The sequence below is a fragment of the Labeo rohita genome, chromosome 19 (genome assembly GCF_022985175.1).
Source record: "Labeo rohita strain BAU-BD-2019 chromosome 19, IGBB_LRoh.1.0, whole genome shotgun sequence".
In the NCBI taxonomy this organism is placed as follows: Eukaryota; Metazoa; Chordata; class Actinopteri; order Cypriniformes; family Cyprinidae; genus Labeo; species Labeo rohita.
In genome coordinates, this window is record NC_066887.1 from 18,813,638 (window position 1) to 18,835,998 (window position 22,361).

Consider the following 22,361-nt stretch of genomic DNA (forward strand, 5'->3'; position numbering starts at 1 on the left):
ATTACTTATTACTATTACTAATTATTACTTATTACTACTACTATTTACTACTTATACTATTTTACTATTTATCTTGTTTATAGAGGGCTATATCTCATAAACTGGGAATGAAACTAGATTCGGTTCTTTGTTATCAAAACAGTATGTCAACCATTTTAAAAGAAATTTTGGTTTGTTTGTTATAATTGTATTAGGATGTAACATTTGACGAGACCAGACAATATCTAAGTGGCATTTCTTAAATATATGGACTTTTAATTGGTAATCTGTTTGATGGCTTCTATGTTTTACATTCATAATAAGATCAGCTGATGTTCTCATAGGCATTTTTGGGTTGTTGCAGACATTTTATATTGATGTTGGCCTTTGCAGACATTCAGGGCAATTAAGTGAGTAATTTTGATTAAAATACTTTGTAAATTTGACAAGAACGAAATATAACGCCCTCTGCTGCTTATAAGAGAGCACTACAATAACAAATCATTCATTTGTTTAGTTTTAATCGAGAACGAATCATTCAGACAGACTGAATTGCTTCATTAAAAAGAATCGACACAGAATGATTCATCAACAAATCGGAGTCGCTAGGTAGGAGCCCAGTGAAATTTTACTGATAAAAACTTGTCTGACAATGTAGATACTTTCCGATATTTATTCTCCATATTATTTCGCCATTATTATTGTCGTGTTTACTATCAACTGTTCAGAACTGAAATGGTTCGCGAATCAGTTTAGTTCATTCGGACCAACAAATTATCCCCTTTGTGTTCCACAGACGAAAAGTCAGTCAGGTGTGGAACAACACGAAGGTAAGTAAACGTTAACATAACTTTATTTTTGGAGGGTGAATTGGTGTTCAAAAAGCACGTGATTTGTTACCTACATGACATGTTGTCATATCGTAAATTACTGTTAATAAACATGCATTTAACAGAGAATAACCGGTTTCCCAGTATAAAATGTGACCCTGGACTACAAAACCAGTCTTGAGTAGCACGGGTATATTTGTAGCAATATTCAACAATACATTGTATGGGTCAAAATTATAGATTTTACTTTATGCCAAAAGTAAATATCATGTTCCATGAAAATATTTTGTAAATTTCCTACCATAAATGTATAAAAACTTAATTTTTGATTAATAATATGCATTGCTAAGAACTACATCTGACCAACTTTAAAGTTTTTTTTTTTTCAATTTATTTTTTGTACCCTCAGATTCCAGATTTTCAAATAGTTATATCTTTACCAAATATTGCCCTATCCTGACTAATCATACGTTAATGAAAAGTTTATTTATTTAGCTTTCAGATGATGTATAAATCTCAATTTCAAAAAATTGACCCTTATGGCTGGTTTTGTGGTCCAGGGTCACAAACAAGTGTTCGTCAACTGAGGTAGTCAAGAAAGAAAGCAGTGACAAGTTTAAATGAGCTTTAATAGAAAGGCACATATACAGCCAGAGTGAGAATTAAAAGCTTTTAAATGCAGAAACAGTTTAAACTAAACTCCTCTAATCAGACGTGACAGTCTCTGCCACATCAGCTAAACTGTTTGTTGTTCTGTCTTTCATGAATTCAAGTATGTCAAAACTAAGTCACAGCCGCGTTCATCTGAACTGAGATCCGATTACCCCATTGGCTCTTTTGTACCCCCAGCTTTGAGTGTGTGTGTGTGTGTGTGTGTGTGTGTGTATTTTTAATGAAAGTTTGAAAGAAGGTCATTTGTGTGCGTGTGTGTGTTCATGTGAGTGTATGTGGATGAGGGTGGAAGAAGGGAAGGGGTCTTTAACAATGGCTCACAATCAGATCTTTCCAGTCTCGCAGTGTTAAGTGAGTGAAAAATGTCTTCTACCTCAATTAATGCAGGTTAAATAAAAGCAATAAATATAAATATCTATAACCCAATGACATCATGATGTGAGCAATGTACCTGTGGTTCACAAACCAGGGGCGTTAAACAGGACAAGGTAATGAGGAAAACAATTCACAAGAGGGGGGAAAAAGGCAAGATTCACAGGTTCTTAAATAAATGTGTTAATAAGGTCAAACTTAAGTTAGATTACAAGGCTATGATGCTACGCAACTAAAACTGTGCGTTCCAGAGAGCACACCGAGAAACTAAAAACATGCAAATCGCATCTTTCGGGTTGTGGGTTCGGCAGCCATTTTGTTCAGCTTAACTGTACTGCTGCTCTTCAATGAAAATGGCCACCTTCACATACGAAAATACACTTAAAGCAGTTGCGGCCTCTGCGCCGCAGCGTCTGTGTGGGTAAAAGCCTTGAGAGGAAGGTCTGAAAACTGCGTGAAAACACACGAACGCAGAGTTGAACGCTGCCTGAATGATTGGTTGCACTACACCTGTTTCTATCTCTAGCACTCGCTCAGCCTCGTTCCTTACATCACACATTTTGTTGGTGTTTACGTACAAACAGGCCCAGGAAACACACAAATACAGTCCCAGACTTTTGGTGTTGTTCATTCAGGCCCGTCCCGCTCTGCCGACGAGACATCAGCAGGGTGTCGGGTGAGACTGTTGACTTGTTTTGGCCGTAGAGGGTCTGAAAGCTAACCAGCAACAACACACACTCACACACAAACAAACGATCTACTGCAGTACTGATGGGCCGTGTTCATCCTTCTTTTGCTCCCGTAGAGGTATCTGTGGTTCAGTGGTGCTTGTCTCCCCTCTTCGCTTTGCCTTTGTTCACACCATCCCCTCTTCCTCCTACCGTCGTCGGATCCGTTTCTTCCATCCCCGTCGTCTCGTGCCTCTATTTCTGGATCTGAAAGATGAAGAGGCGGAGGTTGATGTTTTTGGCAGCCAGCAGCTTGTTGCACTCCACGCTGTCGCTGATGGGCAGCGGGGCGTACTCGGTTTCGTTGGCGTCGTTGGAGAAGACGTGGTGCTGGATGACGGGTTTGATTTTCACGTCGTCGTACGGGCCCTTCAGGAGCAGGAAGGAGCACTCCAGTGCAGAGTTCACTTTGCTCTTCAGGATGAGCTGGAAGGAGAGCGTTCGTTTGCAGGACAGGTTGGGGTTGCGCTCCGAGTCGTTGACCCGCGCCTTCAACACCCAGGTCTGGTTTAGCACTGTGAAGCGCGGCGTCTCGTAGTACAATCGCGTGATGAAGTCGTCGGTGCGGTACGGCCGGAACTGCACCTCTGGAGCAAAGATGAATGAGATTACAGGTTAGCAACTTACTTCAGCACAGATTTCTGTGCTTTAAATCTAAGCAATTTTCTTGGAGTTGCATAGAGCCACAAAAGTAGCTTTCTCACAAATGAAAATTTACACCATCCAAGATATAGATTAGTTTGTTTCTTAATCACAGCAGATTTGGAGAAATTCAGCATCACACCATTTAGTCACCAACAGATCCTCTGCAGTAAATGGGTGCCGTCAGAATGAGTGTTCAGACAGTTTGTGAAAACATCACAATAATCCACAAGTAACATTGTGAAGTAAAAATCTGTGTTTGTAATAAAATGTCCTAACTTTTCTGGAATTGGGGTTGTATCAACTTTTTAAACTCCCATTTTGCCAGCACCCATTCACTGCAAAGTATACACTGGTTAGCAGACGGTGTAATGCTGAGTTTCTCCAAATGTGCTCTGAGGTAGAAACAAACTCATCTATGTCTTGGATGGTGGGTGAGTGCAATTTTAGCAATTTTTTATTTATAATTAACTATTTCCTTTAGGGTTTTTATGTACCTGTAAAACCAATCTTCTCAAAGCACAGCAGGCTGAAGATGCTGTTGTAGAGCTGTAGCTCTCTGCGATGGCTCTGGTCCATCTCGTCCAGGATGCCCATCAACTCCATGCCGGTTTTGGATGGGTGGGAACACTCGGCCTCATGGGCGCTGAGCTCATGGAAGGGCCCCTGCCACGGGCAGCCAATCCGCTTGTACTTGCACTGCGTCACTCTATTACCAACAGAAATAATTAAAGAAATGACTACCCAGCATCTCTAGATGTATAGTATAAAATCATCAATGTCATAAATGAATCAAGTTAATCATTTTTGAAAACTAACTATAAACATATCCACCTACCCACATCCATCAGTATACTCACATAAAAAGATATGTACTATATACCATATCTCAAATGTAAAATATATTAACGCCCAACTTGAATCTGCTAAATGTGACTGTAAAGGCCCGACCACACCAAGAAAAGTAACTATATTTTACAAATTCATTGGTTTTTCAGCATTTCTGTGTATTTGAACCCTTTCCAACAATGACTGTATGATTTTGAGATCCTTCACACTGGTAGCAACTGAGGGACTAGTATGCAACTATTGAACTAGTATGCAACTATTACAGAAGGTGCAAATGAAGGTTCACTGATGCTTTAGAAGGAAACAATGCATTAAGAGCCGGGGGTGAAAACTTTTTGAATTTGAAGATAAGGGTAAATTTTACTTATTTTGTCTTCTAGAAAACATGTTAACAAGTATCTTCTGTAGCTTCTGAAGGGCAGTACTAAATGAAAGAAATTTGATATTTAGGCAAAATAAGAAAAATGTACACATCTTCATTCTGTTCAAAAGTTTTCACCCCCTGGCTTTTAATTCATGTTTTTTCCTTCTGGAACATCAGTGAGCATTTAAACCTTCTGTAATAGATGCATATGAATAACCTGGTTGACCTGAAGGATTTTTCTAAAGAATACCGGGCAGTTTATCTGTTCAAGAGAAACAAGGGACTCGTGAACAACTATCGCTAAACAAACAAACAAAAAAAAAAAAACACAGCTGTGGATTATTCAGGTAACAACACAGTATTAAGAATCAAGTGTATATAAACTTTTGAACAGGGTCATTTTTATAAATTCAACTATTATTTTCTCTTGTGAACTATATGTACCTATTATATGTGAAACATCTTATTCAGGTCAGTACTAATTAAAAAACAACATGCATTGTGTATAATCCCTCTTATATTGGTAAAATAATTTACATTTTGCAGATTCCGCATGGTGTATGTAATTTTTTTAATTTCAACTTTCTGTGTGTGTGTGTGTATATATATATATATATATATATACACAATTCAGTTCAAGCCAAATTAATATGTTTATACATCTTTATGACTATAAAGTTGGGAAAATGGGAGAATTCACTAAACACAAATTGCCACCGCTGATTGCAATAATATATATGCACCAAAGCCTCAATGACTCCATGGCCATCTTAGTAATGTCAAATCACTATAAAATCGAGTTTAAAAAGCGTCTTCTAAAAATCTTTTTTAAAATGATAAATGTGTGCTTGTCTACTTTTCTGGATATTTGCCTGTTTGCAACCCTTAAAAAAGGGCAGTTGGAAATTTATTTTCAATACATTTCACTAGAACAGATGTTGCCTGCTTTTTACAAGTTATAACAGCACAACATTAAAGTTACAATGAAATCAAAATCGACCATTCTTATTTGTAATGGAATATTGCAGTATTTATTATAAATGATTTATAAATTTTTCTTTAAAAAAAAAAGTCATCTTTCATCAAAAACATTAACATTCCCGTCGCCTCTCAAAGACATCTCCTCTCCCGTGATAAACACCGGCACAAGGGCTGGACAAAAACGGTTGTCCAATGGCCGGATGAGTTTCAATCCTTCCCCTCCAGCAACCTGTCGCTCAAAGGAAACGGTTGCAAAAATTAGCAAATGACAACGGTCTAATCAATTGCCAAAGGACAAAAGCAAGTCCCCCTACATTTTTTCTCATCTCACTAATGGTCACTTGGATAAACTACACACAATACAGAAGAAAATGAAGGTTTCGATTTCCATTTTATCCTGACTTTAGTAGCTTTTGGATTAAAAAAAAAAAGTCATTTGTTATATAGCACAATCCATAGCAATTTACATTTAAAGGTGGCATGTTGTGCTGAAAATAAATGAATTATAAACAAAATGGCACAACTGTTTAGTGAATTCACCCTTTTGGCTTTATATGTGTGTTGGATACAATCTTGCTCATTCGGGTGTGTGTTTTGTAAATAGGTGCAACAGTACCTGTCCTGGCACTCTTCTGTTTGATGGCGGTCGAGGCTGGATCGAGGGAACTGTTTGAGGCAATAGCTGCAATCAGAGGGCAGTTCACTCACAGCTTTCTCCACCGCCAGGTTCCTGCAACACAGACTCTTACTGATCTCACAGCGGCAGTTGGGACATGTGGCCTGCTCCTCTTTTAGACGCGCATCAGCAAGCAGGTGGATGAAGCAGCCTGCGCACATCAGGTGCCCATTTGTACACTGTAAAATGAGAGCACACATCTTCACAGAGCTGAAACAAAGGGATTTTTCACAGGGATTTTTAAGCAATGTATGTGTTCTTCTCAAGGAGTGTGTTTTCAATAAATGTACTCTTGTTGTTATGATCGAATTTCCTATTGTTCCTCAAAAAGACACAATGCAGTAGCATCCTGAATTATTTAAAGGGTTGGTTATTAATTACTCACCCGTAAGACCTTCGTTCATCTTTGGAACACAAATTAAGATGTTTTTGATGAAATCTGAGAGTTTTCTGAACCTGCATAGACAGCAACGCAACTACCACGTTCAAGGCCAAGAAAGCTAGTAAGGAAATTGATAAAATAGTCCATGTGACATCAGTGGTTCAACCGCAATTTTAGGCTACGAGAATACTTTTTGTGCAGAAAGAAAATGCGTTGTGGTGCTCTTGTGATCACGTGTCGAAGACTGCCATGGAAGAGGAAAAAACTGTTGATTACACAATTCTCTGCACACAAAAATTATTCTCATCGTTTCTTAAAGTTAAGGTTGAACCACTGATGTCACATGGGCTATTTTATCAATGTCTTTACTACCTTTCTGGGGCTTAAACATGGTTGCATTGCTGTCAGGTTCAGAAAGCTCTCAGATTTCATCAAAAATATCTTAATTTTTGTTCCAAAGATGAATGATGGTCTTATGGGTTTGTAATGACATGAGGGTGGGTAATGAATGACAGAATTTTCATTTTTGGGTGAACTATCCCTTTAAGCAGAAATAATTTGAAGCTGAGTGTAATGAGGCAATGACAGCATGTTTATCTTTAAAGAGATCATATCACAAGGAATCAAATTTTACTTACAAACATTATGTACTATGAAAGCATGTGAAAACTTTGGACGTCACACAGATGAAATGCATTACATAGATGCATACATTTACACATCAGTGAAGCCTAATGGCTGCCCAGTCACTGTGAGGTAATAAGGTAACAAGTTATCATTCCTAAACACAACTAAGAATAATCAAAATAAAGTAAAATAAGAAAACATTTGTCAAACCTTGGGCTGTTCCCCCAGTGTGTGGTGCCTTCTGCTCTGCATATACTTATGTAAAGATCCCAAAGGTTAGGAAAGAGTAGCTAAGTAGGTTTATTTATTTATTTATTTTTACAAAAACCCAGTCTGAATTTAACAGTATGTGCAGAACATTTCAGCACAGAGAAAATGCTTAGCACTGTTGCTTGAGTGGATCTTAATGGGGAAAAAAATAATTATGAATAATAAAAAATGACCTCTTTAGGATAAGAGAGAGGTGTTACAAAATTTGTTTCATAACCTTTGATTCCTTGTATAAATATATGTGTCTAACATGGTCATTTCAGGTTACACTTTATTTTAAGGTGTCCTTATTACAGTGTAATTACTCATTAAGTACTGAGTAATATTAATTAAAAGCTTACTATAAGATTAGGGATTGGTAAAAGGTTAGTTTCATGTAATTATGCGTAATATATTGTTATAATAAGTACATGTAACAAAGACACTGTAAAATTACCCAAATTTACTGTTACAAATACATATAACAAAAATTTTTTTTTTTTAATGAAGACCATTAGACTTCATCCATTTTATACCGCAATTCAATTTCAAGTGTTAAAAAACAGCTGAATGCTTTAGTGTTATTCTTTATTATGTTTATATGTTAATATTTTAGGTTGTTATTTTAATTTTAAAGGCTTAGTTACTTTTGTAATTTTTCATTAGTTTTTGTTTTAAAAAATACTTCTATTTAGCTTTATTTTAATTTTAGTTTTAGTAATTGTAGTACTCAAACTTATTTTATTTTAGTTAGTCACCAAAGAAAAGTGCCACGGGCATATTTGTAGCAATAGCCAACAATACATTGTATGGGTCAAAATTATAAATTTTTCTTTTCTGCCAAAAGTCATTATGATATTAAGTAAAGATCATGTTTCATGAAGATATCTTGCAAATTTCCTTCCATAAATATATCAAAACTTAATTTTTGATTAGTAATATGAATTTCTAAGAACTTCATTTGGACAACTTTAAAGGTGATTTTCTCAATATTTGATTTTTTTGCACCCTCAGATTCCAGATTTTCAGATCTCAACCAAATATTGTCCTATCCTAACAAACCATCAATGGAAAGCTTATTTATTCAGAATATGTATGTATAAATGTATGTATAAATCTCAATTTAAAAAAATTATTTGGACCCAGGGTCACATTCGGGTTTTTCATATAAAAATTATTTTATTTCAGCTTTACTTCAATTAATGGAAATTATTTTAATATACTTAGTTTTATTTAACTATAATTACACAATAAGGTTCCATTAGTTAATGTTAGTTCATAAACAATACATTATTTACAGTATTTATTAATCTTTGTTAATGTTAATGAAAATACAGCCGTTCATTGTTAGTTCATGTTAATTCACAGTGCATAAACTAATATTAACAAACACAACATTACTAAGATTACTAAATGCTGTAGAAGTATTGTTCATTCTTAGTTCATGTAAGCTAAAGTAGTTCACTAATGTTAACCAATGAACCTTATTGTAAAGTGTTACCACACTGACTATTCTAGTTTCATGATAAATTCAAAGTTTCATTTAAATAACCGTTAGTAAACTGTTACTAATTCACCAGCTCATCTATATCACAAAAGGTAAGCTGCATGTCAGGTCTGTGTTTGATTAATTCAGCAAGCAGCTGATTTGAGTTCTTCCTGACTTGTTTGTTTTGCTTCAGGGCGTGCGCGTGTTCACCTCATTTAATGGGATTCAAACCCTGATTCAGTAATAAACGGATTACATAGCATGAGCTTAATAGCGCTGATGCGGTGAATCACATGCTTTTTTTAGGGGTCAGTGTGAGAGGATGTCAGTGTTTCTCATGCTCTGTTTTTTATTTTGCATGTCTAATTTTTCCTCTATAGGCCTGTCAGCGCAGCAATCATCAGATTGACGCATACTCCAACAAAATGATCATTGTATTGTGGATTTATGTAATTATCCAAACAAATCCAATTAATAAATGGACACTTGTAAAAATGTTATCAAGGGTATGCGAACCTAAACAGTACAACAAAGTGTGTGAAAGCATGAGAGGAAGTTCTTTTACAGCTGGTTTAGCCTGTGGCTTCAGAGGGATTATATGGGGTGCATATTTGGGGGAGGGGTGATCAGGAGAGGCCAGCAGCGATTGGGTTAAACAGGTCATGTGACCAACCTGATTGTCATGTTTGCCTTTGAAGGCAAAAAACAGCTGCTCAGGTCAGTATTACTTCTGAGTATAACATCTGAATCCTACAAAAATACCTTCATACCAGCTCTTAAAAAAAAAAAACGTACCTGAAATGGCAACAAATGTGTAAACAAACATTTTATTAGAAATTTCATCACACATTATAAGTCACAGACAGTGTGTATTCAGCTATATTGTTTGGAAATACACAAACAATAGACAATCACAATGACAAAACGCTATAATAACAGACTGTATATATTATCTATTGCATTCCAAAAGGATGCTGCGTTATTATATGTCTACGTTGTGTTTATGATATATACATAATACATAAAGATTTCTCTGCACGGTAAGCTTCATAATGGCATTGTTTACCTGGTACACCGAGGCTTTAGGCAGGTCCAGACACACCGTGCAGCACAGCACCGAGTACAGGCGCTCCTCGAGCTTCCCCGCTTCCCCTTCGTGCTGCCTCACGCGTTTCTTGGGCGGCGCGTCCGGGTCGGCCTCGGGGCCCGAACCGTCTCTCCGCACGCCGGACTCCTCCTGGATACCTGCCAGTCCGGCGCTCCCCGGGCCAGCATCCAGGGCGCCCCCCACAGGACCGACACCCAGACCCGATGATGAGGAGCCCGGGGCGGCCGCGACGCCTAATTCCATCCGTTCTTCCATCGAAGACATCCGACTGAGTCACGGGGGGTATTTGGGCTGACCGAGCACAGGATCCGCTGATTGTCAGGGTGAGATTTCCAGCTACTTGGCCTGTAATGATGGGGGGTCTGGACAGCCAACAATGCACTCAGTTGTAAACCATCAAGCGTCAGTTCAAATAGGTAAATTTGGGGTAATATGACACTAAGTTATGGGACAGTGAATTTAAATTCATCTGTGTTTTACTGCGGTTTGGCCTGCATGAATGCCTGGATTTTTTGGGGGTAGATCTCAGGTAAGCTTCAGCTCTCAGCTGGTGAAGAGAGAGAAAAAAACAGCTAAGACTCAACAAAACAACAGGCTGTTGTTTAGTGCCGTTATCCGCCGTGACAGCACGCACACAGCGACTCTCCGCGACCCGCCTGGGCTCTTCCCCTCCGGTCCACCTTCCGATCACAACCGAACCGCTCCGACACGATCCGGATTCGCCCGAAAGCCTAAAAGTTATCAGTTTGCTGCAGAGTCTCTTCGATAGTCCTTCCCTTAATCTACACTGCCATCTTTGTTTTTTTCCTGTCTGTCTCCTCCTCTCCCCCTGTCCCCTTGTCCGTTTGTGTTTCTGCCTATCCGAGGTCGGTTTACTCAGAGCGGGGTGAAAAACAGGCGAATTCTGTCGTCCGTTATTGATCTGTCAGTGAATGCGTTGCCACTAGTAATGATGGCCGCCCTGCCCTTCTCGTTCGCGCTCCCTGATTGGCTGCAACAAATGTTGTGCTTCATCAGATGACTGGGGATATTTAAAGAGCTGTGCGCTGCGCATGCGCACCGGCCTCCTGCGGGTCATGGCCGAGGCTTTTTTTTGAGAGAAAGGTGACAAAAAAACTTTTGTGATTTGGGTAGTGTGATGCTTGGTTTTGTTAGTATGTTTATTTCCAATTCTGTTGTGCTAGTTTGTCGTGGTGATTATATTTCAAAGTAAGAGTAATAGATGACCAAACCTTGTCATACCTTGCTCAAAACCCCCCTCATATGCGACAAAATGGCAACGTCATCGTCGGGCGTCATTCCAAATGATAGTATTTGTCAAAATAGTAAATGCAAGTGCTAAATAAATTATTGTATTAGATATCTAGGCTTGAAAATGTACAGTGTGGTCTTTTTATTTTTTATCCCTTTTAATTTTTTTTTGACCCGAAACTAGTGTGACCCTGGGGGGAGGGGAAACTGCCTCAGCCAATCAGATGGCAAGGTCTGTGATGGACTAGTTTGGGCAAGACAGCTGTCAGTCTTGCCTGCCCAGCCTGAATGAGCTGTGTGTTTCATGAGGGGGGATGGGAGTGTTTATATGTGTCTTCATGATTAGGACTGGATACTAAGAAATATGATTAATAATACGCATACAACAATGTAATACAGAAGGTATTAGTAATGCAGCTGAGATTAGTCGTGTTATTTGAACATTACAATACCACTGTAGTACAGTTAAAATACCACATTTTACAGCTTTTGTTTTGTTTTGCCACCATGAAGGTTGAAGGACTGAAGTCACTTGACAAGGACAAAGGCTTTATTCATTAATAATTACCTTTGAACCACTTGACATCTCAGAATTTTTAAGCGTTAAAAGGTGAACAGAAGAAAAAAACCCTTTTTGTCATTAAAGAACATTATTTTACTCACCAAATTATAGAAACGTGTTACTGAACAGCTAATAAAGTTTAATTGTGTTTGTCTGCAGTCTAAAACATTTACACAGTACTCATAATGTTCCAAAAGACCTCTAATTTGCAAAACAACTTTATTGAAAAAAAAAGAAAAAGACTGAATAAAATTGAGGATGTGCAATATAAATACATGAAATGAGACATGGGAAGGCAAATAATACTAAATACATTTAGCTTATTACTAGTTAGTCTACCCAACTAACATTCCCACAAACATTGGCAGAGGCCAAGCTTGACCAATACATTTAAAAAACAAAACTAGTCCTTCTATATTGAAATGCCTTTCTTTTAAAATAACACAGATTAGGAAGACAAAACAACATAAACTACCCTTCTGCCTCTAGTCAGTAAATAATGTCTTGTTCTAATAGTTACTTTAATGTCCTGTATCATTCATTAGTGACCTGTACGCGCACATAGAATTTATACAGAATTCTGATATTCAGATGTGTTTTTAAAAATATTGGATTATGCCTTAAACTACCAAGAAGAGTGCACTATAAGCTCCTTTTAATACATGTAACCATATTTACACTAATTCAGCAGATTTTCCTCCAAAATGAGTGGAGATCAGTGCAGATGTCATTTGAGCCTTGATAAAACTGAGTGAACTCTCAGTCAGAATCAGTGCTTAGAGTATATGTGTAGGTTTGAGAGTATGAGAAGACACTATATGTTGTTTACTACAGAGTAATATGTATGTTATGTTTGCCTCAGGTCTGCTGTTCCACTTTGTTATGTTTCACATGGCTTATTTTGTCAGGACTATTTAATGTATGATTAGTTTCTTCTAATCACTTGTCTATGCTTGCTTCTTCAGTCTTCACTGCCCTTTAACTAACTCATTACTCAGCAGGTCACTCATGTTTTGTGTCAGTGTCTTCTTGCTGTGCTGGTTTCTCAGGTTTGTGCTGATCTGTGGTATATTGCTTGGTCGTGGTGGTGGTGTCCTCTGCATGGGATGCATTTTGTTGGTTGCTTGTCGTGTTATGAGTCTCTTGAATCTGCTGGTCTCTGTCATGCATGTTAATATCTGGTTCATATTTATGATTCAGTATGTTCTCATAAATTTGTGCCGCATGACAGTTCTCTGCCAACATTTCTGGTTTGTGAGAATCACTCTTATTTTCACCAATTTCCAGCTGTCTGCTCAGTTTCTGCTGATTGCTGGTGGAGTCAGTGGCCTTTATCGCTCCCTTATGGTCTTTTTGTGCCGTTGCATGCTGAAGCCAGTCGTGCTGCAGGGTTTGACTAGCAGTCAAACGCCTTTTGGGGTTGACCTCTAGCAAAGCCATAACTAGAGCTTTAGCCCCTGGAAAACACAGACATCAGCACTTATCATATTTTTAGATTACAGCATCTAACTTACAGTAGATATGAAGGGTTAAACGAAATAGTTAAAATTCTCGCATTTACTCCACCTTTGAATATAGCGTCTAAATTGTAAATGGAGCTTCTTGAAAGTTTAAAAACAAAGGGATTGAGGAAATGATGATAGACGTTTCTTTTTTGATTGATTTACCCTTAAATCTCTATTTGTAGGGGGTCAAATGCTGGAGTTCAGTGTCTTACCCTCAGATACATTATCCCAGTAAGGGGACAGAAAGTGGACTTCTCCTTTCTGGATGAGACGGAATAGTTCCTCTTGATTACGATCTGGACTGCGGAATGGAGGAAACCCGCTCAGCAGCACAAACAGTATGACTCCCATCGCCCAAACATCTACTCCAACACCGTAACCTGTTCATACATAGACATATACATACGCATAGCTGAACTTCTGAAATATTATGTCAGATGTTAGTGTCACATCATGCTACAAAAATGTTTAAACCTCAATGTAGATCTAGGACAGAGCTGTAGCTCAGTTTTTTTGCGTCCAACCAGTCCCAGCTGATGTAAATGAGTATAGACTTTACCTGTCTCAGCAAGTATCTCTGGAGCAACATATGTAGGTGTGCCACAGACTGTGAACACTGGTTCCGTTACCACCAAAGCTAATCCAAAATCAGCCAACTTCAGATTCAAACCTCCAGTGCTATTTCGCTGTACCTATTAATCAGTTTAAAGAGAGGGAGAGATAACATCAGCTGAATATTAGGTTATTAGGTTTATTCAGTATTTTTAAATGCATGACCATTTTTCTAAATGATGAATAACAAAGTAGTTGGTTGGAAAGTTCAGCAGGTTTTTTTTTTTTTGAGGTAATGAGCAACGATTTCCAACGAGTGGCGCTGTAGCGCGACCAAACCTTACATCGCTGCTTTTGCTGTGTGAGAGTTGAGGGAATAATGATGGTGTTCACCAACGGACCTCTTTTTGTAGAAAAGTCCGATTTATTCTAAGAAATGGGTACAACTTAAATGGTTTTCTCTCATATGTAGTGTTGGAAAATCAAATTAATTCCATTTTTTCTTATGTTTTATGAAAATGAACAGATTCAATGATTCACTGTCCATGTACAATATAATGATTTACCGATTCGTTGTCCATGTACTTGTATACATGTATTCAGTAGTTCATGTAAATTTAGTTGATTTTAGTAGTAGTATATAATTTGCTTCTAATATGTTTGTACTTTATGAAATAATGTTTAACAATCAGTATTGTATTTTAAGCAGTGTTGTTAGTGTTAAGCAGTGTAATAACTAAAACTATTATAAAATAAAGGTGAAATAAAATATAAATAACAGATGAAAAATTTAAACCTAAAACACTAAATTGATTAAACACTTTTAAAATGGCTTTTCAAAGTTGTAAATAAATTAGAGGGTTTTCAATTACATCTCGGTTCAGTCAGTTACCCAGATCCGCGGCCATATTGGAGATGCTCAGATGTAAACGACAGCATGGATTGCATGATTAATGTACTACTAAATACATTTTTCTGCTAATTTATGCTGTCTAAACCACGGAAAAACGTGTGGAAGCTGCTAAATCATAGAAGGACTTAGTAAGCAGGAAATATTAAGGATATAATAATAGTAAGGATATTTTGACAAACTAAAGCTAATATGTGGTAAAGATAGGTACAAACAGTATTTATGAAGATATTGCCCTAATATTTCAACTACCTGACTGGAAATGATAAGAACAAACATGAAGATTGTCAAGATTTTTGCCCTGGAAATCCTGGTTCATCCTGGTTCAGTCTTCTCCTTGATTTGTTATAACTTTTGGCAGTCTATAGTACTCCAAATGTTTTTTCTGGTCTGACCGATTAGTACAGCCCAAAACATGACAATAATTGACCATTTTCAGCACCAATAATCAGCTCAATTTGCGAATTCAGTTCGGTTCAGTGGCATTGTTTGCACTCAGTGCCGCCAATATGGCCGATTAATGACGCGTCATGAAAACACTCTATAGATTATTGCAGTGTATTTTACAAGAAAATACTTTAAAATAATTTCAGTTGTTCTACTTTGAAATTTGCACATTTGATTTAATTTAATTTGAGTGAAAATTGTTTCAAAGGACATACCATACCAGTTTTTTTTTCATAGTAGAGTAGAAATATTAAAAAAAAATGCAGATGACAAAAATACTAAAATTAAAATGAAAAACTGAAATGATACAAATAAACACTAATTCACACTATTAAAAAACGTAGAAGTAAGCCTATGGGTTAGACTTCTGGTTCATTTGCTGCTATAAGAAAATTATGTGAAGAATAACACTGATCATAAATAACTGTCATCTCTTACCAAAAGGTTTTCAGGTTTGATGTCTCGGTGTGCAATGCTCTTGTTGTGGATGTATTCCAGTGCCTGACTGATGTCTCTGATCATGCATGCAGCACTTGGCTCGGTAAACCTGCCGTTCTGAGTGATAGCATCAAACAGGTCTCCACCGGTCACCAGCTCCATCAGCAGGTAAACATGGGTGTGCGTGTGATGAGAACGAAACAGCTGGATGAGCCGAGGATGTTCCAGACTACGCAGCAGAGCGATCTCATTCTGAATCATGTGACCACGGCCCTGCAGCTTTGCATTGTCTACAATCTTCATAGCGAAAGTTTCAGCCAGGCCTCTCACACGGCACTCCCTGACCACCGCAAAGTTCCCGTCTCCTACCACACGGCCCATGTCATAGCAGCGCTCAATGTCCTCCAGCGACACTTCGGCACCATCAGGTAATATGCTACTCTGCATATCTTTTTGCTCAGCTGTTTGCTGCTTATTAACATCCTGCTCAGTTATTGTCTCCAAATCCTGGTTTGAAGAAGAGTTGGGCTTGATTTTGTATTGGCAACTTGCTTGTTTGCTTTCAGTGATCTTTGTGGTGCTTTTTCCATGTTGTTCTGAGTACTTTTATTACTGTGGTTATTTGGCCCGTCCGGTTGAGAACATCGAGTGCTTCTGATTGGAGGTATTGGAGGGCCGCATCCTCGACAGCTCCGGCAGTAAACAGCTTCTCTCTTTCCTTCCTCCTTCTTTATCTCCTTCTCTTCCTCACCTCTCCTCCTCCACAGTTCTCTCGGTCTTTCTCTCTTTACCTTTTCTTTTTGCCTTCCAACAGGCTGCAAGTTGTTGACAGCTGGTTGGTTTACCTGTTGATTACGTACCATAGGTAAGGACATCTCGGCTCCGGCGTCATCATCATGGAACCCACTATCCGCCTTAGTGGCCTTGGGTCTCAGGATACGCTCCCATACCCTCAGCAGGTGTTCGCAGTGCCCGGGGTTTTCCGGATATAACTCGTCTAGTGCTGCTTGTACCTCGTCAAGAGATGGCCGGCTATTCCCAAAAGCAAGGAAGGCATGGTCAAAGCGAAAGAAGTCAGCAAGACTGTGGATTTCTCGGCCTGCAGGGCTAAAGAGTCGTCGTATTCGACCGTTGTTCCAGCAGGGGAAGCCAAGTGCCTCAGACACATCTGCCATTAGCTGCTCGAACGTCTGCACAGCGCGGCGGTTTAACAGCAGTGAGATCTTCCGCACACTCTCCTGTCCGCACGGCCGCACCACCGTCACGATTCGTGGGCGCACCGGGCTTGATTCTGCGTGTCTGGCATGGTAGCCGCTCGCCTTGGGTACTCCTGCTTCCTCCCAGTGATACACAGGGCTTTCTGAAGGCCTGAAGTCTGTGGGAGGCCTTCGGGGTCGTGATCTGTGCAGGTAAGATGGAAGAGATTGCCGAGGGGCGGCATTTGGGCATTTTGGCAGTTTAATCCTATGATCTGGAACACATAAACATGTCAGGCATGAACTGTTAGGATACAATTTGTTGTTTTTTTTGTTAATAGAAGACCGTATTCAAAGATATGCTTTGTTCATCAAGAGCACAGGACACAAAATTGCTTGATCAGATTTTGGAAGAAAAAAAAAAGCGTATGCAGGTGAATTAAAGAGGAAGTGTGCAACATTAATAATTGAGAGCAGGTGTGTATTGAGGAGCAATGCCGAGACATGCAGATTCTCAAATTGCACCTCATGCTCCAGGGGTAACGGAAAAGGATCAAATCTGATCGTGCCGGATCACTTTACTCTGGAACACAGCTTGTTTTTCTTTCTTTCTTTTTTCTATGCACTCCCTTAACACACGTCTTTAAGTGGAAGGATGCAGGTAGGAGGCATTAAGAAACTGAACACCAAAACGGTCAAAGATGCTGTTTCACTTTTAAGACAATACTAAGAAGGCTCTTTTGAAAGGACTGTTACTGAAGCAAAGCCATTGTAAAACTAATTAACTGTGTATATTAATTAATAAACCTAATGTAATGTTGCTTATGTTTTGAAAAATATACATTTATTAATGACACATTAAAGTTAGTGATGTTCAATGATTAATCACGTTGAACTGCATCTAAAATAAAAGATTATTTATATAATATATATGTGTGTGTGTACTGTGTACATTTATTATGTATATAAAAATACACACATATATGCATGGATATATTTAATGTAATGTAAAATGTTGCTTATATATAATATTAATTATATGAATAAAAAAATAAATACATGTAAATATGTTCAAAATATATACTGTATGTGTGTGTATTTATACATATACACACAATAAGTATACACTGTACACATATTATGTAAACAAAACTTATTTTGGATGCGGTTTGTCAGCACTAACTAAAGTATAATATAAATAATGTTATTTATCTAAATAATAACATCATATTGATTGTTTCGTTTATTCAGTGGCAATTAATGGCAAGAATCATAGCCTTATAGCCTAGGCTATTCGTTACGTGACTAATGTGGACTAGTTAATTGGCCTAGTTAAACTTTTACAGTCATTGCCCCATTTCATTTGATATATTTATTTATTAATCGTTCGAACTCACCTGTCAGTCCCCATCTGGGTCTTGGTGGCTCTCGCCCCGGTCGCTGGTTCCACACCGGTGTCATTCTGTTCCACGGCCCGTAGTATCTTCAGTATTAGTGCTAATATAAACCCATGAGTCTGACTGACTATCCATACTGTCCCAAAGTGTCCGACGGGTTCACAAAATGGTTTAAAAATCTGTAGCCATGATGAAATCAACGCGCACCTCTAAACTTGTCAATGTTTTGGGGGATTCGTAAAAGTTTGAAAAAACAGCGCTGAATTTAAAGCTTTGAATCGGACAGTGCGCACCCAGCCAATATTCAATCAGCGTCTATCAGACCTGAGGTAACACGGGGATATCGCGAAGCCGCATCTTTTGGAAAAGCTACGAGCGCGTTACCGGATACTCCGCATCCTGCTCCAAGCGCGTCTCCCCGGTAACCCACAGAGAACTGAGCACACACACACACACACACACACACACACACACACACACACACACACACACACACACACACACACATATGTTGGGTTTACATGTTTTATGGGGACATTCCATAGGCGTAATGGTTTTTATACTGTACAAACCGTATTTCCTATCACCCTACACCTACCCTACACCTAAACCTAGCCCTCACAGGAGACTGTGCACACTTTTACTTTCTCAAAAAAACTCATTCTGCATGATTTATAAGCCTGTTTCCTCATGGGGACCTCACAAATGTCCCCACAAGGTCAAAATTTACTGGTATTACTATCCTTGTGGGGACATTTGGTCCCCATAACGTGATAAATACCAGGTGCACACACACACACACACACACACACACACACACACACACACACACACAAAGGTTTGTTTGACTACATTACTGAGGGGTTTTCGTCATGTTTCGCTGTAGTGAGGACAAAATATATAGCAAAACCTATAGCCCAAACCCGTATGGGGTATTTATTAAAAAAAAAAAAAAAAATCAATAAATATATAAATAAATAAAATCATCTTGTTTTCTAAAATGAAATGTATTATTCATTTAATATTATTATGGCATAAAATGTAGCCTATATTTAACGTAAATTATTTCTGCCACCATAAGGAATGTTAAGTGATCACCTTAAGTAATCTCTATAGTGAATATGATTATTTATATATATATATATATATATAGACATGTTTTGGGACTATTTTAATGATCAGTGTTGGGGGTAATGCATTACAAGTAACGCAAGTTACGTAATAATATTACTTTTTTCAAGTAACTAGTGAAGTAACGCATTACTTTTGAATTTCTAAGAAAATATCTGAGTTACTTCTCTAAATAAGTAACGCTCCAAGTCTCCTGTCGGGAAACTGGGAGTAAACATGATGTTACTGTATTCTAGACTAAATGTGAACATGCATTAATTCATCTTACTCACCAAAACAGATTCAGTATTCCTCAAAATGAAAAAAAAAACAAAAAACAGTGAAATGCAAACTCAGAATATGAGGCAACCCTGCAATAATTAAATATGTTAAGTAAAACAAGTATCCTTTATGTATTTAATCCCATTTTATTAACCAGTGTCTTTGCTGCTGACCTTCGATGATGCAATTCAACCATACTAATAAGCAAAAATTACTTTAGATAAACTAACATTTGTGCTTCATTTTTTTTTTTTTTTTTTTTTTTTTTGTGATTTCCTGCAAAAAATGTAATCTTCTTTCAGCCTGAGGTGAATTCATTTCACTTTTGGTGTAAAAGAGCTTTTACGTTAGAATTGTTTTATATTAAAAACAAAGATGCAAGCCCTGCCCAGATTTAAAAAGTAAAGCAAAAGTAACGTAACACATTACTTTCCATAAAAAGTAACTAAGTATAGTAATTTGTCACTTTTTCAGGGAGTAACGCAAAATTGTAATGCATTATTTTTAAAAGTAACTTTCCCCAACACTGTTAATGATTGCTTCTGTTAGTAAAATGAGTATGGATAAAGTGAAACAAATTCAAACTAATTAAATAAATCAGCCAATCAGCTGTTTCCTAATCCCTTATATACCAACTTTCACATTTCAGCCTTATACGCTACAAGTCAAAAGTTTTTGAACAGTAAGATTTTAAGTTTGTTTTTTAAAGAAGTCTTTTCTGCTCACCAAGCCTGCATTTATTTGATGTAAAGTACAGCAAAAACAGTAACATTTTGAAATATTTGTACTATTATATATATATATGTATATAATATATTTTGAAATGTAATTTATTCCTGTGATTTCAAAGTTGAATTTTTATCATCATTACTCCAGTCACATGATCCTTCAAAAATCATTATAATATTCTGATTTGCTGCTCAAAAACATGTATTATTATTATTATGGTAAAAACAGCTGAGTAGTTTTTTTCAGGTATCTTCAATGAATAGAAAGTTCAGAAGAACAGCATTTATCTGAAATAGAAATCCTTTGTAACATATGTCTTTATCATCACTTTTGATCAATTTAAAGCATCTTTGTTAAAAACAAGTATTAATTTTTATACTTTGTCTCCCAAAAATTTTGAATTTGAATGGTAATTGTGTATAATGTTACAAAAGCTTTTTATTTCAGATAAATGCTGATCTTTGGATCTTTTTATTCATCAAAGAATCATGACAAAACTGTTTTAAATATTGCTAAAATAATAATAACAATACATGTTTGTTGAACAGCAAATCAGCATATTAGAATGATTTCTGAAGGATCATGTGACACTAAAGACTGGAGTAATAATGCCGAAAATGTAGCTTTGATCACAGGAATAAATTACATTTTAAAATATATTCCAATAGAAAGCAGTTATTTTAAATAGTAAAAATATTTCACAATATTACTGCTTTTGCTGTACTTTGAATCAAATAAATGCAAGCTTGGTTAGCAGAAGAGAATTCTTACAAAAAAAAAAAAAAACATTAAAAACCTTCAGAAACATTTGACTGGTAGTGCAGATATGCACGAGGCTGAATCCTGCTTCTTAGGGCCTACATCTGTTCCTACCAGCCTCCTATATTCGTTGCTTTCCTTATTTTGGTTTAAGGTATAATTAATGTAAACGTCTCAAGACTTCACTTTGTGTTAGGTCTCTCAGTACGGCTGTGTCGTCATGGTTACTGTTAACACAGCAGCGCTGCTTTGTGTGTGTATGTTTGCGCTGGCCTTTTCTGTGTGTGGACAGCTGTAAATGGGTATCTGCATTCACATGTCCATTAGAGGGCAGTGTGTGTTAGAAGGTAACGGGGCATGGAGGAGAGGGGCGGAATCAGTTTACAAGGTTTTCCAACAACATACTACTCAAAACAGGCGTGTAGTAGCCCACCAACATAATGTAACGTTAGCCTATATTTACTTATAGTTATGATGCTAACAATGCAAAACTAAAAACTAAAATTTTTTTTTCATTTGTCTAATGTATTTTAATATTGGAAGGACAATGAAACATTTATTGAAACGTCAGGTAAATATAATACAAGTTAGTGTTTTTGCACATAAATACAAAAGTCGAGTTCGTCTGCATAGCAACAGCGATTTCCGTTCAGTAGGGGCAGTACTACAAACCGTGAGTAGTTTATTTTTATATTACTTTATTAAACTGCCCAAATATATATCAAAACTCTTTATTTTGTTTGAAAAGATAGTAGATGCTTAGCTAATTGTGCTACGTGGACCACACGAACCTCGACGGATCTTTTAAAAAGTTATGATTCGCGCTTTGTTAACATAATATATTTTTATTGTTTACTTAAATTGGTTATTAACAATTAGCATACCTCCATATTTAATTCAAGACTCTGCAAATGATTATTTTAAATGCAGCTGACAGGAATGCCAACAAGATATGCAGGTATTTATACTATAGAGTAACAGCAGTTGGATTTGTGACCTGCTTGTAACTTGGACTGTTTACCCTGATTTCATGATCTGTGTTTTGTATGTTTTAAAAGGAGGTTGACATCTCACCTCTTTCTCTAAAACTGCTCCCTCACTCCCTCACTGTCTCTCTTTCTCTTCCCCTGTTTCTGTCCACCACCTGTTTGTGTCAAATGTCAAAACACATGAACTCTGCATACCATGTTTAGTCACACATTTGTGTTGGGTTAGACACAGTAACAGTCCATTCACTGTATGAGTGTGTGTTCAAATACCAAGTGTATAATGGTG

At 37.4% G+C, this 22,361-nt stretch overlaps 2 protein-coding genes and 1 long non-coding RNA gene across 3 annotated transcripts; 1 reads left to right on the forward strand and 2 right to left on the reverse strand.

Annotated features, from left to right (window-relative positions):
• Nucleotides 1-1,420: 1,420 nt before the first annotated feature.
• zftraf1 (zinc finger TRAF-type containing 1) lies at nt 1,421-10,914 on the reverse strand. The gene is made up of 4 exons (XM_051136780.1): nt 9,907-10,914; nt 6,034-6,272; nt 3,721-3,932; nt 1,421-3,168 (listed from the first exon to the last, which is right to left on the reverse strand). The coding sequence occupies exons 1-4, from the start codon at nt 10,210-10,212 to the stop codon at nt 2,777-2,779; spliced, it is 1,149 nt and encodes a 382-aa protein (XP_050992737.1). The 5' UTR covers nt 10,213-10,914; the 3' UTR covers nt 1,421-2,776.
• LOC127181828 (uncharacterized) lies at nt 10,149-16,424 on the forward strand. Its single transcript, XR_007829821.1, has 4 exons — nt 10,149-10,271; nt 13,449-13,604; nt 15,706-16,041; nt 16,381-16,424. It is a non-coding gene; the product is annotated as an uncharacterized LOC127181828 (long non-coding RNA).
• Nucleotides 11,964-18,613, reverse strand: dclk3 (doublecortin-like kinase 3). The gene is made up of 6 exons (XM_051136781.1): nt 18,207-18,613; nt 16,162-17,084; nt 15,614-16,120; nt 13,826-13,958; nt 13,479-13,646; nt 11,964-13,218 (listed from the first exon to the last, which is right to left on the reverse strand). Exons 1-6 carry the CDS (start codon nt 18,268-18,270, stop codon nt 12,764-12,766), a joined length of 2,250 nt encoding a protein of 749 aa, XP_050992738.1. The 5' UTR covers nt 18,271-18,613; the 3' UTR covers nt 11,964-12,763.
• Nucleotides 18,614-22,361: the final 3,748 nt, after the last annotated feature.